The 18,834-nt window shown below is 48.6% G+C and overlaps 1 protein-coding gene across 16 annotated transcripts in view; it reads left to right on the top strand.

Annotated features, from left to right (window-relative positions):
• LOC118216491 (protein TANC2-like) overlaps window positions 1-12,065 on the top strand; it is a 169,682-nt gene extending 157,617 nt beyond the window's left edge. For 13 of the 16 annotated variants that reach the window (XM_035397687.1, XM_035397683.1, XM_035397682.1 and 10 more), the window contains 9 exons: window positions 210-343; window positions 587-710; window positions 1,518-1,693; window positions 2,421-2,553; window positions 3,171-3,200; window positions 5,108-5,199; window positions 6,769-6,915; window positions 8,867-8,967; window positions 10,102-12,065. In XM_035397687.1, the coding sequence (XP_035253578.1) occupies window positions 210-343; window positions 587-710; window positions 1,518-1,693; window positions 2,421-2,553; window positions 3,171-3,200; window positions 5,108-5,199; window positions 6,769-6,915; window positions 8,867-8,967; window positions 10,102-12,010 (2,846 nt within the window). In that variant the 3' untranslated portion in view covers window positions 12,011-12,065. The remainder of the gene's footprint in view (window positions 1-209; window positions 344-586; window positions 711-1,517; window positions 1,694-2,420; window positions 2,554-3,170; window positions 3,201-5,107; window positions 5,200-6,768; window positions 6,916-8,866; window positions 8,968-10,101) is intronic. The other 3 variants (XM_035397680.1, XM_035397678.1, XM_035397676.1) reach the window with 1 other exon arrangement.
• The last annotated feature ends 6,769 nt before the right edge of the window (window positions 12,066-18,834 follow it).

The raw sequence follows: 18,834 nt of genomic DNA, 5'->3' as shown, positions 1-18,834 counted from the left end.
TCTCTCCCCAGCGCTCACGACGGCTGCGGGGCGGGGCAGGGGGGCGTGGGGGTCGTGCTGCGCTCGTGTGATGTCACACCGGCGCTCTCTCTCTCTCCCCAGCGCTCACGGCGGCCGCGGGGCGGGGTGGAGAAGGGGCGGGGCAGGGGGGCGTGGGGGTCGTGCTGCGCTCGTGTGATGTCACACCGGCGCTCTCTCTCTCTCCCCAGCGCTCACGGCGGCCGCGGGGCGGGGGAAGCTGGAGGTGTGCCGGCTGCTGCTGGAGCAGGGCGCCGCCGTGGGACAGCCCAACCGCCGCGGGATCGTCCCCCTCTTCAGCACCGTGCGCCAGGGACACTGGCAGGTGGGTGCCCCCCCCGGAGCAGCGCTGCTGCTGCACATATCTATATTTACTGTGTGTCCATCCATACAGTGGTCTGTATCTCTCTTTTTTCTCTTTCTCCATCTCAATCTCCCCTCCTCCCTTCCTCTCTCTCTCGCTTTCTCCTCGTCTCGGCCCCTGTCTCTCCCTCTCTCTCTCTGTCTCCATCTCTGTCCCCCCCTCTGTCTCTGTCTCTCTCCCCCCTCCCTCCCTCTGTCTCTGCAGATAGTGGACCTGCTGCTGACTCACGGGGCAGATGTGAACATGGCGGATAAACAGGGCCGCACCCCGCTAATGATGGCGGCGTCTGAGGGGCATCTGGGCACGGCCGAGTTCCTGCTGGCGCAAGGTCAGTCCCGGTGCACTCTGGGACAGAAAAGGGGCACTCTGGGGCAGAACAGGTGCATTCTGGGACAGAACACATGAACTCTGGGACAGAACAGGTGCACTCTGGGGCAGGACAGGTGCATTCTGGAAGAGAGCAGGTGCACTCTGGGAGAAAACGGGCGCACTCTGTGACAGAACAGTCTGTCTGAACCTCGTCTGTCTGGGGTCCGTACGCATCAGAAATGAAAGAGTCCAGTTGTTTTCACACAGGCTACCCTCTACAGACACCCTAAAGGGTTCTAATAAACATGCCCACCAAGGCTGAGTCAGCAGATGTACGTGCAGCCTTTAACGAAAACTAGAACAGTAATAGGCTTACAGCACCGTCCTTCAGCCAGTTATTGAACTAGACGTAAGGTTAAGTTTGCAGTAACATCAGGTTAAGTTTGCAATAGTTTGTATAGCAGCTTTTAAAATGTGTGCTGGATTTACTGTTTCTAGTGTATCATGAAAGCATCCTGGCCATTTCTGTTTACGCAGAGGCCATGAATAAGCCCCTCGGGGTTTTCTCTACTCCTGTACACTGCTTGCTGTTTTCATTATGTCTTTTCTTTCTCTTTAAATTGTGCAGATAAATAAACTAAACTATTCTTGGTTTAGAAAAACTGCCGCTTGAGGTTTCTGCTCCATTTCACCTCAAGTTCAATGGCATTTAAATAAATGATGGAGCTTAAATGGAGTCTGAGTAAATAAATGGTGTGTGGAGCAAGTGACCAGGACAGTGCAGCCTGAAAGCTGACCTCTGCGTGACCTCTGACCCCTGGGCCAGGTGCTTCCCTGTCTCTGATGGATAAGGAGGGGCTGACGGCGCTGAGCTGGGCATGTCTGAAGGGGCACCTGCCGGTAGTGCGCTCCCTGGTGGAGAGGGGGGCCGCCACCGACCACGCCGACAAGAACGGCAGAACGCCGCTCGACCTGGCGGCTTTCTACGGCGACGCCGAGGTGGTGAGTTCACCTGCCGGGTCGGACAGATGGACAAACTACCAATACACCCTCAAAGATTATATTCATATTATAGACTATGATGATAAGGAAGATGATGATGATTTTTTTTATGCTGAGAATGATGACGGTGATTACTGTTTTTTTTTTTATTGTTGTTTGTATTGTTGTTAATATCCTTATTATTGTTATTATTATTATTATTATTTACTCCAGTGGATTGCATGTAAGATATTTCATCTTGTGATCTTAGTGCTTTACAGTGAAGGGGAATCTTGGTGTGGCACGGCAGCCATTTTGTGCTAGAATGCTCAGTACCAATGACATTTTTTAATTAGATGGATGTTCCTGATTTTGTTTGGTCCGTCTGCACCGCTTGTCCTGTTACTTTACCTTGTCTTAAACAATACTGTCGTTCTGGTGGGACAATGTGGTGCTGTCTGTGGGGCAGCAGACACTCAGGTGATATATACATCTTCCCGGTGCGGCGGGGGGGAGGGGGGGCAGGGTTCAGCTCTTCGCCTCCGTAATTGCTGTACTGTGATCCCATCTCTATACTGTGACCCTCGCTGTCTGAATAAAGCCAAAAACACATATGGAGGGCATACTGTGTGCTCTGCTTCTTCTTTTTTTATTTTAAAGGCGTTTCTCTCGAATACTCCCTCCTCTTGCACCCCTTGGCTGGTTCACTGGCCTTTGCTCTCAGTCCTGACTCTGCCCCTCTTTGCAGGTGCAGTTCCTGGTGGACCATGGGGCCATGATCGAGCACGTGGACTACAGTGGCATGCGGCCGCTGGACAGGGCGGTGGGCTGCCGAAACACATCCGTGGTGGTGGCCTTACTGAAGAAGGGAGCCAAGATAGGTATGACCCCCCCTGAGACTGCCATCTCCATAGAAACCCCGCAAAAAACAGACGCATTCGCACAACACTCGCTCGCCCATGGGGTGGAGGAGGAGCTGAAACGGACACAGCAGACGTTCCCCTCCTCAAGTTCATGCCAAAATGAACGTGATCTTCCCCTTCCCCCTCCGCTCCTTGGGAATCCCATTGGTCAGTGCTTCTCTGGGCGTGTCCTGTGCATGCCCTGCCCCCTCCCAAATGCCCCGCCCCTCCTGTATGCTCCGCCCTCTTTTGTTGTGTGCTTTAACCCCGCGGCCGGGCGCGGCTCCTGCTTGCGTCCTGCGCCATGTTCCCGCCGCGGTGGTTCTGGGAAGCAGGTGTTGGCGGGCGCTGGCTGTTTTTCTTCTGTTTGTTTTGCTCAGGTGCTTAACCCCGCTTCTCACGGCTGCTTCTTTCTGTTCTTTTTCTCATTCCACCTCTCCATCTCTCCTGCGCTCACTGTCTCTCTCGCACACTTAACTGTATTCTTTGGTTATTCTTGCCATGTTGCTCTGACACTAACTCCCCCCCCCCAAACATACTCCCATCGCTCATGGCTCCGCCCCCCTCCCTGGCCACGCCCTTCTCTCTGGTACCAGGATGTCAGACCCTACCCAGTCGCCCCCGAGGTAAACCAAAGCAGTCAGCGTCTCTCCATGGCGGCCATCTTGTCCTTATGTGTTTGTGTGGATTCAGGAATTCAGGCAGGCAGGCAGGCACACACACACACACACACACAAAATCCACTATTACAAAAAATAAATTAAAATTTCAAACTCTCTTCCAGTTATCAGTCTTGAACATTGTATAGTTCTTATTAAAATGACTACATTGCAATAAGAGAAGACAAAGCGTTATAAAACTGAACATAATAAAATGTTAATAAGTGGTCATAGACTACCAATGATGCATATATAAGTTAAAATATTAACAGAAATTTAAAGAACTGCTGTCCAGGTCTAAATTGTGGTTCGCATCACGCAGTGACATAGCAACAGAGCATTCTTCACTATACTCTAAAGTACAGTGTCCAATTCAACTGTTAAAGAACCTTTAATTCAAGTTTACTAGCTTTTCATTATTATTGATGATAGTTAGTTTTCCACAGACATTGTTCAAATGGCCTAATTACAGTTATTTATTTTCTGTCTTTATGCCTTTTTAGTAATGATGTAATGTTATTTTCCATACTGGAGAAGCCAGTCCCCTTCCTCCAACCCTCGTTTATCCTCAGTTGTGCCTCTGTGAAATTAAATGTGTGGATTATTACACATTCAGTGGAGCAGGCTTTCCTTGCAGCATCGATTTAAACTGATTGCTTTTACATTAGCATGCATATGTGTATGCACTTTAATGGTGGTCTATGGGTTGGGCTGCAGCCTTTCTGTTTCTTAATTGCTTTCCATTTCTTAGTCGCAGACTAGCAGTGCATTGACAGCCAGTCGGTGCCGCCGCCCCTGACTGAAACCAGGCTGTTCTCAGAGTCTCGATTTGCTGCAGCGCGCCCCGTTCCTTGAAGCAGTGAATCGGAACCCTCCGCCCCGCGTGCAAGTCGCCCGCAGAGAGAGAGAGAGAGCAGGAGAAATGACGGCCCTTGGTTTTGCCGTCGTCGGCTGCGGATGTGGAAATCACAAAAACGAGACGATTTAGCGTTACCGCTAGGAGAAGGGCTCGGATTACGCGCGAGGAGGTCATCGGCGCAGTTCAGCTGAAAGGGCTCGTTTTAATTTGGCTCGAAGGCGATGGAGTCCTCAGACCTGGAGCCCCGGAGCATTGCCCGCTTTGGTGGATCAGGGTGTCTAGGGAAAAGGAGAACGGAGCGGGACGCAGCCTCCCCCCACCCCCCCCCCCTCCCAACTAGTCTCGGAGGATCTGGAGGTTTAGAGAGAAGCAAAAACGGCTTTGCTTCCTGGGCCATATCTATGCGCCCTGTGAAAACTCCCGTATGTACTGGAGAGTGAAACTTCCTAGCGCTAAGCTAAATATGCGTCTTAAGAGATTCATGCTGTTGTGACTAACTCCTGCTTAAGTTGTGAGGTAAAACCTGATAATGGATGGTTATGATAATGGTTATGATAAACGGGATGATAATCTATCATCCCGTTTGCCCCAGATTAGTTTCCTCTCCTGCTTTAGGCTTTCTTGTCCCTATGAAAAGCCCTTCACTTTGAGCTCTCTCCTACCCTTAGGACATTATGCACTAAAATACAGTTTATCCATTTGGCCCTTTGCGTAACTCTTGGAGCCCTGGGGATGTGATTCTGTACAGGCCCACTGACTGTAGGCTGACTGAGACAGGGTTTAGGGTTGTAGGTGTGCGCAGCAGTGAGCATTCTTAGTGAGGGAAGTGCAGGAAACCACTGTTCCCTGCCCGTATGTACCTGCTTCTCTACAGTCCCCCTTTGCCTATGCTGTCTTTTTGGCATTATGAGAACATTTCATTAGTTTATTTAGTTTACTTCATCTCTGTCTTTTTCTCTCCTTTTCTCTCTCTCTCATGTAATTTTTTTCCCATCATGCATTCTGTATGCTGCAGGTCCGGCAACATGGGCAATGGCCACCTCAAAGCCTGACATCATGATCATTCTCCTGAGCAAGCTGATTGAGGAAGGGGACAGCTTCTATAAGGTTGGCTCCGCCCTTGAGTACTGCACAGACACACACGGTCTTTCCACCCTTTGAAGAGGTTTTTTTTTTTTTTTTACATGTTTTTCTAAATTCTGCTGGTAGAAATAATTGTTCCAAATTGACACGTGAGGATAATACCAATAGACAGACATGCATCCACCTCTCAGAGTTCACTTAAAGCATTCTAGTCTATCAGTTCATTTAAAGCATTCTAGTCTATCAGTTAATTTCAGTTTCTCCAAAATCCTCTGAAAGCCCTATTTGGGCATTTTAAACTTCTGAGAAAAAAAGATTTGGTCTTCACAGCTGAAGACCTGTGATCTTTGCCTCAGGAAAAAATGAGATTTAGTTCAGTGCAGCAGTTGAAACATGGCAAACAGAACGGAACGCTCATCTATTTGCCCAATGCCTGGGGTAGCACAGTTGTTTGACTCTGATCATCCAGCAGCTCTGAGTTCAGCAGGCAATCTCCACCAAAGTTAATGGCTCCCTGAACATTTGCCTCATTGATACATTTAAAATTTTGACGCATCCTTAAAAGATGTGTACATGAAAGCACTGACGTCAAAATTTTATTGGTTTTACGTTCCATTAAGAGCGTCACCCAAATCTACCGCGCCACACCCTCGTTTCTTAACTCCAGTCGGCTGAAGGGAATTTTGATAAAGAAATCCCAATTTTTAAAAAACATGGATGCAACAGCAAATCATTTGACAAATATATAAGAGACAGCTGGAGCTCCAGAGACCGGAAGGGAGAGGCAGCTGGTGAGACGAACCTGTCGGGGATGAAGATTGTTTTCATGCTGTCAGAATTAATGAGCTCATTAAGATCTGGCAACAGGAAAATAAATAAATAAATAAAAGCGCGGTTTGAGCATCAGGACAGCAGCAGCAGCACAAAAAATAAACTCTGCTTTGCCCTAAACCTGCTGCACATCACAGATGGAAAAACTGGCAACCGCCTGGCCTGGAGTCCACAGACAATCTGGCAACCGCTTGCATTTGTCTTTAACATTGCCTTTAAATGTAAAAGTCATCAAACTTCAAATTAAAAAACAACAAAAAATACTCCATTCCCTGAGCTGACCAGAAGAGGATTCCCCCCTCCCCTTGAGTCTGGTTCCTCTTAAGGTTTCTTCCCCTCTGTCCCACCTTGGCAGTTTGTCCTGCCACCATGGCCCTAGGCTTGCTCTTGCTCTTGCGGGGGTGGGGGGGTTAGGCCAGGGTCCACTGTAAGGCATATTGTGATCAATGACTGTAAAAAAAAAGAAAGAAATAGGCTGTATAAATAAATTTGATTAGATTTGTAAGTCCAAGTTAAGGCCGAGTGTTGACAGAATCAAGGCCTGTGTGGCTTACAGTCCCCTACAGAAAAGCCGAAAGATCAGAAAGGTCACAGCGAAGGGAGAGAGAGAGAGAGGTTTCTGGCTGGAGTGCTGTCTGCCCTGTCCCTACTCCACAGTTGGGTTCTGTTGGGTTCTACACTAAACCCAGTAGGAGAGGCAGGTGGTGGTTTTGAGGCCTCAGGGTGCCACGCCCTAACGCCTCGCTCGCGTGTGTCCCACAGAAGGGGAAGGTGAAGGAGGCCGCCCAGCGCTACCAGTACGCGCTCAAGAAGTTCCCGCGGGAAGGCTTCAGCGAGGACCTCAAGACCTTCCGCGAGCTCAAGGTGTCCCTGCTGCTCAACCTGTCCCGCTGCAGGAGGAAAATGAATGTGAGTGAGCCCCCCCTCCACTGTCCCGCCCCGCCCCGCCCTGCCCTTGCCCCCTCCCTCTCACAGAGGGATAGCAGCCCTTCTGCAAATGAGGGACATTCCTCAGTGACTGAAGGTAGAGCCCTGTGAAATCACACAGTGCTGGAGAGTATGCAGTCATACCCCTCCTGGCCCTGTGCTCAGAGGGATAGATGGATACTGTGGACAGACAGACAGAGAGGCTGATAGACACACACACACACACCCACAAACACACACACACACATACATACACAGACATGCTCACACTCACACACACAAACATACGTGCACACACACGCGGACACACACACGCACACACAATCACACACACACACACAAATACATGCACACACATACACAGACACACTCACACACACACACACACACACACACACACACACACACACTCTCTCTCTCTTTCTCTCACACACACACACTCACAGTGTTAATTTATCATACAGCTGAACTCAAACCACACTAAGACCTGACAAGGATAAATAATGTTCAGGAAAAGGCCAGATAACAGGCTGTGGATGTGCATCAGTGTGTTTGTACATGTATGTGAATGTGTACTGTACCTATGCAGGTGTGACATAGTTATCTACTATGTGTAAAACAAGAACATGCTGGCTTTAAGGCAGGGGTTCCCAAACTGAATTAAATTGAAATGACATGCATGTAAATTCACGTGTGGTTAACTCTGTGCCTGTTGCATGCGCTGTCATATTTACATTGTAGGTCATGATGTTTTGGCTCACGTTAAAGAAATTTAAAATATGCCGGGCTATATTATGAAGCAAAGGGTCAAAGGAAGTGGGTGAAGGGTTCAGAAAGACTGGGAACCCCTGTTTTTAAAGCACCATAAAGACTGAACCCTGTTTTTAAAGCACCATAGAGACTGAACCCTGATTATAAAGCACCATAGAGACAGAACCCTGTTTTTAAAGCACCATAGAGACTGAACCCTATTTTTAAAGCACCATAGAGACTGAACCCTATTTTTAAAGCACCATAGAGACTGAACCCTGTTTTTAAAGCACCATAGAGACTGAACCCTGATTATGAAGCACCAGAGAGACTGAACCCTGTTTTTAAAGCACCATAGAGACTGAACCCTGTTTTTAAAGCACCATAGAGATAGACCCTGTTTTTATAGGACCATAGAGACTGAACTCTGTTTTTAAAGCACCAGAGAGACTGAACCCTGTTTTTAAAGCACCATAGAGACTGAACCCTGTTTTTAAAGCACCATAGAGACAGAACCCTGTTTTTAAAGGACCATAGAGACTGAACTCTGTTTTTAAAGCACCATAGAGACTGAACCCTATTTGTAAAGCACCATAGAGACTCAAGCTAATCGCCGCCATTCCAGAATTCCCCCATTCCTGCATCTCATCCCTGTTCCCGTTTGGTTTGGTTCCTTTGTTTGTGCTCATGATTTTTGTGGGATTTGGCGGGAGGGTCGGCTGAGGAGAAAGCAGGGTCAGATGAGCGTCCCGGCAAGCTGGGACGGGCACACGGGCGGTGGCGGGTCCTCCCCAGACAGCCAATCAGGGACTTTTTCGATTAGTGACGACGCAGTCGATGCTAACCCGTTAAAGTTTCAGAGGCCACAGTTTTAGCTCAGAGCAGCTGTCTGCAGACATAATCAATCAATCAATCAGTCTGCAGACATCGGTAATCATGGCATCTAAACCAAGGGCCAAGGGAGAGATGGCGTACAGGCGTGCGCGTGTTTTTATGTTTGTGCGCGTTAGTCTGCGCGCGTGGGCGTGTATGCGAGAGAGGGATTGCGTGTGCGCGTGTGTGCGTGCGCGCCTGTGTGCGTGCATGTGCGTGTGTAAACATGGGGGTTGTTCGGTGTTCGGGGAGTGTGCTGGACCTCTTGACTGCCTCCGTGAATGACTGTCGGCCCTGTTGTTGCTTGCAGGACTTTGGGATGGCTGAGGAGTTTGCCACCAAGGCTCTAGAGTTGAAACCAAAATCATACGAGGCCTATTACGCCAGAGCCCGCGCCAAGCGCAGCAGCAGGTAACCTCACAGGGAGGGACAGAGAGGCAGGCAGCGGGCACTAGCGCAGACACGCCCCCCCCGTCCGGTCGCCGGAGCAACCGCCGGGGTTGCCCAGGACGCAGCTCGTCCCTAGCCCCGCCCCTTAACCCACCACCCTAGCAACAAGGCACATGTACACTGTATCACTCTCCAAAGGCCCCTAGTAAAATCTGTAACTGTCTTAGCTGTAATTGTCTTAAACTGTTCCATTTATTTTAATAAATATGAAAATTTGTCTCCCGCCGTCCTAAACATTTAACTTCCCCCAAGGCCACCATGCCCTTTGAGAACATTGAGCACCCCTTGGCACTCCCGTTGCTCCCGAACTGCGCCATCTGCGTGGCAGTGAGGAGAGTGCTTATGTCATATCTCCCTTCTCAGCCTTTCTTACACTCCTCTGTTGAGTCATACGTTCTGCATTTTCTTTTATTTCACATTTTTCAGTTCCCTGCCCCCGTGTTTTTTTGGGTGACTGCTCTAGAAGTAATGGAATGCAATAGTATGTTTTCTTGTTTTATTTTTTTTCATATTCATACAAAAAGTATACAGTATTTTATTAATGTGTATACACATTTTACTGTTCTACAGTACATATCAAGATTAGTGCTGTGTACTCAGGAAATTACATTGCATACTGCATTTGAAAGCTTTTTCATTAGTATATTTACACTGTGCTAAGGATTATATATAATTTGATTGCAAATTGTGTCTTTGTGCTAAAGTACTCTTTTTCCCTCTCTCCTCCTGTCTGTTCTCTCTGTCCATGTTTCTCCTGCTTGTGTATGTTGTTCATCTCTGTAAATCATCTCTGATGTCATGGTGTTGTGTCTCTGTCATGTTCCTCTCTCTCTCTTTCTCTCTCTCTCTCTCCCCCTCCCTACCTCCCTCCATCGTGTTCGGCTCTACCCTCTCACTGGACATCTGCATGTAAATCCTTATTCTCTGATTCCTTTCCTTCATTATCCCTCTCTCATTCCCTCCCGCTCTCTCTTCATCCTTCCCTCCTCACTCTCTGTACCCTCTCTCCCTCTCTCCCCCTCCCCTTTCTCTCCCTCTCTCTCTCTCTCTCTGTCTCCCCCCTTTCTCTCCCTGTCTCTCTCTCTCCCGGTGCAGGCAGTTCCCCGCAGCCCTGGCGGACCTGAATGAAGCCATGAAGCACTGCCCCAACAACCGTGAGATCCAGCGCCTGCTGCTGCGTGTGGAGGAGGAGTGCCGCCAGGTAACCCAGCAACAGGAGCTGGAGGCTCTGCCCCCTCCCCCGCCCGCCGAGGAGCTGGCCCCGCCCCCCGAGCCCCGCCTGGACGACATGGAGCCCGTGCAGGACCTGTTTGAGGACGAGGACTACCTGGAGCAGGACATGGAGGGCGTGTCCATGGGCCTGCCCCCCGAGCCCCGCAACGCCCCCCCCCCCACCCAGAGCCCGCCCCCGTCCCCGAGCCACCGCGACTCGGCCTACCTCTCCGGGGGCCAGTCCTTCGACTTCCGCCCCAGCCCGCCGTCCATGTCCTCCCCCCCCCTCCAGGGCTACCAGTCCCCCTCCCCCTCCCTGTCCCCCACCCACCAGAACTCCCACTACCGGCCCAGCCCCCCTCAAACGTCCCCCGCCCACCAGGTCTCCCCCTACTGCTACAGCCCCCCGCCCCTGGGCGCCGACTACGGGAGCCCCCCTCCCTCGCCCCTCCGCAGGGGGCCGCAGTACCGGGCCACGCCCCCGGCCGAAAGCATGGGCCTGTACCGGTCCCAGTCCGGCTCCCCGGTCCGGTACCAGCAGGAGCCCCTCCCCCCCCGGCCCAAGTCGCCCCTGTCCAAAATGAGCAGCCAGCGCTCCTTCCAGCTGAGCCCCCAGCCGCCCCCCGTCCAGGGCCAGCAGGGGCACCGGCCGCAGGCCTCCAAGGCGCACATCGTCCGCACGGGGCAGGCGGCCGCGCTGGGCAGCAGCGCCTACGGCCAGATATCGCAGTCCATGAGCGCCCGCTACCCGGAGGAGGTGGGCCGGCTGGTGTACCAGCCGTCCCTGGATGGTAGGCCCATGACGCAGGTGCAGGCCAGCCTCAGCGCGGGGGCCCTGTACCAGCACGGCGGGCGGGCCGGCATGGGCGGGGTCGCGGGGGCGGAGTCGGGCCTGGTCAGGGAGGAGCTCCCGCCGCGGCCCGCCTCGGCCTACAGGGGAGGGGGTCGCTACGGCCAGACCCCCCAGATCAGCCGCAGCCAATCGGCGGCCTACTACCCCGTCTCCAGGGGCGAGCTCGAGAGGCAGCCGTGCCAGGTGGGCTCGCCCGAAAACACGCACCTGGCCCCCCGCCGGCCCGTCAGCGCCAACCCCGCCGAGATCAAGCAGCACCCGCCGGCCCCGCGGCCGCTCATCCACTCCCAGAGCGTGGGCCTGCGCTTCTCGCCCTCCGCGAGCAGCCTCTCTGTGGGGCCCGCCTGTAATCTAGCCGCAGGCTTCCGGGGCATGGAGGTGCTGCTCAACCCGGCTTATGAGAGCTACTGCGACGACCTGTCGCCCGTCTCCCCCCCGCAGCAGTGCGACGGAAGGGGGGGCGGTGGGGGCGGGGCCTACCCAGGGGAGGCGGCCCGCTCCCGGACCACGCCCTTCATGGGCGTCATCGACAAGACGGCGCGGACGCACACGCAGTCGCAGCAGTACCTGCAGCAGCCCTCCAGGCCGTGGGCCGTGTCCTCGCTGGACATGGCGGTAAGCCCCACCTCTGCGGGGGGCGTGGCCCAGCAAGGGGGCGGGGGCGGAGGCCCCTCCTACAGTCCGCCCTCCTCGCTGGGCAACATCGCCTACTACAACAAGACCAACAACGCGCAGAACGGCCACCTGCTGGAGGACGAGTACTACCTGCCCGCGGGGGAGATCCAGGCGCCCACCTACCCCGACGTCAAGGTGGCGCGGACCCTCCCGGTGGCACAGGTCTACCAGGACAGCGTTTACCGCCAGCTCTCTCGCGACTCCCGGCAAGGCCCCACCTCGCCCATCAAACCAAAGAGACCGTTCGTAGAGTCGAACGTGTAGAGGACTCTGTGCAGGGGGAGAGGAGAGGGGAGCAGGGGGAGAGGAGAGGGGAGCAGGGGAGAGGAGAGGGGAGCAGGGGGGAGGAGAGGGGAGCTGGGGGGATGAGAGGGGAGCTGGGGGGTGCTGGGGGGAGGGCAGATCAGAATGAGGAGGCCGGATAATCACTCTGCAGGCTGAGGCACATCACTCACCCAAAGAAAATGATCTGCTCGCAAACAGCCACCGCGTGAACTCGCAAGGACCAAGTCGCTCTGGTGTGTGTTTAACACACCCACACACACGCGCTCACTAAGGACTGTACATACAACGCCCCGGCATGACGAATGTGTCAGGCGTAAATGTGCTTTTCATAGATTCAGGGGGTGGGGGGATGGGGGGGGGGGGGGGGGGCATTCTGTACCTAACAGTTTGGAATTGGCTATCTTTTTTATTTTTATTATTGCTGCTTCCCTTGCGGCTGTTCACAGCAGGTAGCTCTGCCTAATGGCTTGTGTAGTCTCCGCACGAAAATAGCTGCCGTCGCGCAAGTTTCTGTAGCAACCGTCAAGTCAACGATAAGCACAGAGCTCAAAGCCCGCGTGATTTCCCCACTGGCCTGGTTTTCCGGAAGCTTCCGTACCACCTCCAGGGCTGCGAGCCAACAATCCCCCCTCCCCTCCCCATCCCGCCGCCCCCCCCCCCCCCCCACCACCACCACCCGTGTGTTTGGAGTCTCCAGAGTGGAGCGAGAGCCTCTATATACACCCTCCTGGGAGAGACAAACTGAAATCCATTATCGGTCTTAAAAAACAAAATAAAAAATAAAAAACAAAGAAATGTGATTGCTATGTTCTGTACTGTAAATGTAACAATAAAGATTACTCAAGACAAGCCTGTATTTAGAAAAGAAAAAAATTATCATTTTAAGTTATAAATATATATATATGCATATTTGTTTGTATTTTTCATTTTCACTTCTTTTTTTTAACTTTTATTTTATTTGTTTGTTGGAAGATGCATGCAGCTAACTTTGAAATGTTTCAGTGGGGGGCATTTACAAATTTCAGATTACTTGAATACTGTCATCAGGTTTTACCATTTAACATATTGTACCTTCATTTTTTTAAGTTAGTCTTTCTGGACTAAAACTGAATGTGCTCCAAACAGCGTGTTATTTAATGAATAGCCGTTGTGCTATTAGGGTCTGGTAGCATTTTGGGCTAGATGCTGAAGGTTTCATATTACACGTGCAAATAATCTTTTGAAGTTTCAAATCATACCGAAGGTCACAGACTATATCAAGCACTGTCTGTGCTTCCCCTCCCACAATCAGACAGTAAAGATTTTACTGCAAATGGAGGATGATTTCTGTGCAGTGTAAAGCCTGGCACGTACAGTACACCAGGATCACAAATGCCATTGCACATTGTGGACATACACACTCTTTGTTTGCGCACCATACACGCCTTTACCAGCTTCTTTTAGCCCTGTCTGAGGCTATAGCCTGCCAATCCACAGGGTGGCAGCAGAGGCTAATCTGGTTGCAGTGAGTAACCTTGGAGCAGAAATGATTACTTCTTCATTCATATTTGTTTGTTGAACAGTGTTTACATTTAGGGCCTCTAACGGTAACTTTCACCATGCATTTGCATCGCGTTGCAACATTCAGACTACACATTTTGCTATACGCAAGAAACGCCCCTCGTGTTGCACTGTTGCGCGTGCTCCTTGCATATACTATGTAACAGGCCCGAGGAGTTCTAGAACACTCTCCTGGACCCTTCCATTCTTCAAACATAGCACATAACTGTGTTATGATATAGCGACTCTCAGTTCCCTGTTTGTATTTTTTTGTTTTCCACCTGTTGCAGCGAGACTGCAATTGCTTTAGACTGCAAAGCTATAGATTCCTGTCCTTCTGGTTCAGAGGCTTTTGGATAAAGTATCAGATCTGCTGTTTTCGAATGTCTCAATATGTCTCAAGTACCAAAGTTTGGAGATGTCCCCCCTCTAGCACTTAAAGAAGTTAACAAACGTGTGAAGATGTTTCCTATAGCATCAAAAGGTCTCGGACAACAGGAAGGCAAACTATTTTTATTTTTCTATGGACTGTGATTCATTTGTTTTTACCATCATTGTTTCATTTTAATATTCATAGTTACTGCACTAAAATACAGCAAATTTCTAATAAGGGTGCACTTTATGGTCCTTCTGTCTTTTTAACATGAGTATTGATTTATTTTTGTGGTTTTGTCTTGATTTTTTGGGGAGGGTCTTCTGTAATAATACTGGAAAAATTGTGAGTAGATTTCCTTATGAATAGAGAACAACAGTTCATGTCTTTGGTGAAGCTTTTATTTTCCAGGTAAGTTAAATGAATAATGGTATTAATTTAAACAAGCATACAGTTGTAAAGATATGAAGATATGTTTCCTTTCAAGCACAGGCTCTATCAGCTGTACATACTGGCCAGCAGGTTCTGTATCACGCCTAATGCCTTCTCTACTTTCTCCTCTATGGCAGTTTTCTTATGTAAGCTACCTGAATCTGCAAAGACATGGCATCTTGGAAATTGTAGTTTATTACTCCACTCATAGATCTACAACTACAATCCCCAATGAGGTTTTTAAGTATTGACTGACTAATCGGATGTGCCCGTGTAAAAGCCTATTGTGAGTGCATAAACAGGAGGATCCCCACAATGCACTCCTTCGGTTATTTTAGAAGCTTCACTTATCTGTACTTATCCCTTTTTTGGGGTTCCAGGCATTGGTGCCACATAGGTATGGTGTAAGACATGCTATTAGACTTGTTCTGTGGGGAAGCATAGTTCAGATTTGTCATAGTGTCAGACTGAGACCCATTGCCTCCGGAGGTAGGCCCCGGGCTCCCGTTACCATGGTGAAATACCATGACAAAACTCGCTCATTGGGCACCACGTCCCTCAGTAACGGAGGCTTTGAACCCCAGCAGTCAAAGCCGCCGAGGGAACAGTGCCTACTCCTGTCCTTCTCAGAGCTGCTGTACTGTACAGTGAACTATGAATAATTATACTAATAAAGTAACGATAGTATTTTCGAGACGGGATTTTTTTTTTACATTAGGATTTCAGATTGTAAATTACTGGCTGTACATACTCGGTTGCATGCTTCTTACCTTCTATAGAGTCTCTGGCGCACACGCGCGTCTGCGTTTTCCGGAAGCCGGTTTGTTAACGCCCTACTGGAGCGTGCTAACGAGGAGGGTGGTTGTGTCTACTACTATTTTCATTCGCTCCAGCTTAACCATTCAAACTTAAAAAGTCTCTCCTTTTCTATCATTTCAGTTTCTAATAATTTTTCTTTTTCTTTCGGTGTGTTTGCTTGCTGAGCAGAGTTCCTGTCTGTACACGTGAGCTGTCGGATTGCTGTGATTAAAAAAAAAAAAAAAAGTATAACGATACTGAAAAGAAATTTAAAGAATGCGTTTTTATCGTATGGAAAGATTGTAAACAGGTACAATCAACTGTATGTATGAAAGAATAATGTACTTATTTATAAATGGTTACCACTTCAAACAAAATAAGCAAAAAAACAACAAAATCTGTTGGGTCTTTACTGATTTGTCTTTGTTTCTCATTCATGAAATGAAATTAAATGTTTCAAAAACAGCAAAGTCAAGGGTGCAACATCACACACTTACAGGATCACACTGCTCCGGTTTAGACTGGTTTAGACTGGATTAGACTGGATCCTGACTAGCAAATAAATGCAGGTGCTGCTTTCTGCACAGCACTAACACATTTTCTTCACACTAATTCTTGCATTTAATTGCGAGTCAGAGGACCACTGTTGACCGAATCCAGGCCTCTCTCATGGTACACTAGCAATGGGTGCCTGGTACCCCAAACTACACACCCACATGCATGGATGAGTCATCCTTCACTCTGCTAAATGCATTTCACTGAATGTACTGAATCATAGTTGCTTTCATTGTTTGGCCAGAAGATGGCGCTCATCCTTCTTTCTGTGCATTTCCCCCAAGCACTGAATAGATGGCTCCTATACACGAGTAATTCTGAGTTCTTGCAATACAGCTTAAAGCATCTTTAATCTAAATTTTGTACATTTTATCAGTACATATTTAGTATCCATAATCATTATATAGACTTTCTTTAGTGTTGTGAAGATGTATGGTGTGTTTCTAAAAAAGAATGTGTGTCCATATGCTAATATTGATATTATTCCAGTTGTGTGTTATCATGATTGGCCCAGACAGTTTTTTATGCAATGAAGGGTATTTTAGATACGTACAGATGATTCTTGATGACCTGCTCGCTCAGTCAGGACAACATGACGGAAGCAACATCTGCCATTGGCTGGGGCTGCTACCACTGGGACCAATCAAGACTATGGGCAGAGTCCAGTGAGTGAGAAATGGTAAGCATGCTCAACCTGAAACAGGCACAAAACAGTTGGAATTAGGGCTGGGGCTGGCTATAGCTGTGATGTAACACCATTAATTGAACGGAACTGAACTGTCATGCCAACTCACACTTTTTACAGCAACTAATGGGAGAAAAATGTCTTAAAACTAGAGCACTAGGAAAAATGAAGCGAAGGCAGTCAGTAGTACAATGATATTTCAAATAAATCGATAAAATTTATTCTGTGGGTAGCCAGTGGGCTGTCCCAATTTATTTACCTTTCAATGTTTCTAGAGAGCATAACATTCTTTTCATTGCACCTTGTGACTAACATGCCTGCCAGAATAAAATGAACTGCAGAAACACACCTCCTGTACCTGCTGGAAGCAGTTTCATCTGTTTGCTTTGAGATCACTGGGTCTCTCGCGCTTAGGAGGAATAGCCGACAAGATAAAAAGAATTTGACTTACTAGAAACACCAGGCACGCGCTTCTCTTCTCTCACGCTTATTTGGCTCGCCTGAGCCTTTTAGAATGGCATTTCCCTCTGCTCTGGCTTCCTGCTCAGGTCCAAATTCCCTGACCAAAATCACAAGTGAAGTAGGGAAGTGAACTGTGATTTGGAGCTCCTTAATTGGGAAGAACATTTATCTCTCCTCTGAGAGGAAGAAACTCTTGGCCATCGCTGGGTGGCAGTGGTAAACATTGGCAGAAAAGGAGGCGCACGCCCTTCCTAGTCCATGCAGTTGGTGAGAGGGGCCTGAGGTGAGAGTGCAAGCTGATTGGCTGGTGGAACACAGTAAGCCACACTGAAGGGCTTGGGGACAGTTGCCATGGAAATCTCAAGGGCCACTGATTTATTTGCCTTCCCTTTTGACAGGGCTGTGCAAAAAAAGTCCTGCCATGTCATCCCCTTGCCAATGAGAGGTGAGGGTCCTGCCAGCAGGCACTGTGATGTCATCAGTGACACATCCCCCTGTCAATGAGAGGAGAGGGTCCTGCCAGCAGGCACTGTGATGTCATCAATGACATCCACCTGCCAATGAGAGCAGAGGTATCCTACCAGCAGGCTCTGTGATGTCAGCAGTGACACATTCTTCTGGCAATGAGAAGAGAGGGACTCATCTGACTCATGGACCTTCAGATGTGAATGCAGATTAACTCATATCACTAACATGAGTATACCTAGTATTTTTTAACCTGGATTTTAATCACTAACCAGCCTAACCGTTATGGAGATATTGTGACAGTTTCTTCTGGAATAAACAAGTATGCCACTGATAGTCTATTTCCAAAGCCCCCCCCCCCCCAAATCCCCACCCCACCCTGGCTCAGTCTCTTAACCTCAGTATTTTTGTAGGTCCAGGTTACGCCCCTGATTGATATTTTTTCAGTTAATTTCAGTCTACAGTATGTGATGTTTCACAAAATCCGACTTAAAAGCCATAACGGATTTAAATGAAAAATGAAATTGAGGTAGAAGGTCAAAGCTTTGCATCATTTTTTAAAGCACTTTGTTGAATCTCTTCACTGTCAATACTCATTTTTCTTGCAGTGGCATCAACCTTGTGGTTCACCTGATGTTTCATATATTCATCATTAGAGGGAGGCAGAGACAACACTATTTTGTTTGTTTGCATTTCTTCTACATTATCTTTGAAATTCAATACACACACCCATTTTATGTTCCTGAAATAAAGTGTTGCCCATTTTATTGAAAAATATTTATTTTATATATTCATTGAACATGTACACATTAAGCACACACCAGGAATGAAAACGAAATGCAAAATCTAGTACATTCAACAACTGAGGAGAACAGCATTTTTGTTAGTCATGATAACTGGAGTCCTGGAGCACATGATTTTAAAAGGTTGGAGGTAATTCATCCAGGCCACCTTTAATCTCTCAGTCACTATGCATCGCCTGAATATGTGAAATGCTTTTATCTCGAAAAAGCTAAGTCTTTCAAGGAAGAATGATGACTTTTTCCAGACTTCCATTGTCATTTTATTGCAAAATAATATTTTTTAAGCAATGACAAAGGCTTCACTCAAGTACATCATAACTTTTTGGACCAATATCTGGAAATTATGTTGTAATGTTGTAAAACTAATAATAATAATAATACCAATCATTATTTATTTTAATCTATTACTGACTGAATGGTGGCCGGATGTCTCCTCCTTCTGTCTAACCCTTTGAGTAGTAAGTATTTTGGAACATGTTCTAGAACTCCACTGCTTTCCAGTAGTGACTGTTTTATCAGCATTAGAATGTTCAGATAAGAACATTCTAACCACATATTTAAAGGGTTAAAAGGGAGGTCCTAGGTCTTCCCATGGTGCTGTGCAGTATCCTGGCACACTTCTCCAGCCATTCCTTACAGAGCACTACCAATGAATACAAAAAAAGTTTAGACCTCGTGGATGCATATGCCT

This window comes from Anguilla anguilla, chromosome 17 (assembly GCF_013347855.1).
Source record: "Anguilla anguilla isolate fAngAng1 chromosome 17, fAngAng1.pri, whole genome shotgun sequence".
Classification (NCBI taxonomy): Eukaryota; Metazoa; Chordata; class Actinopteri; order Anguilliformes; family Anguillidae; genus Anguilla; species Anguilla anguilla.
The sequence above is the reverse complement of the archived record's forward strand: the minus strand, read 5'-3'. Positions and strand labels throughout refer to the sequence as shown.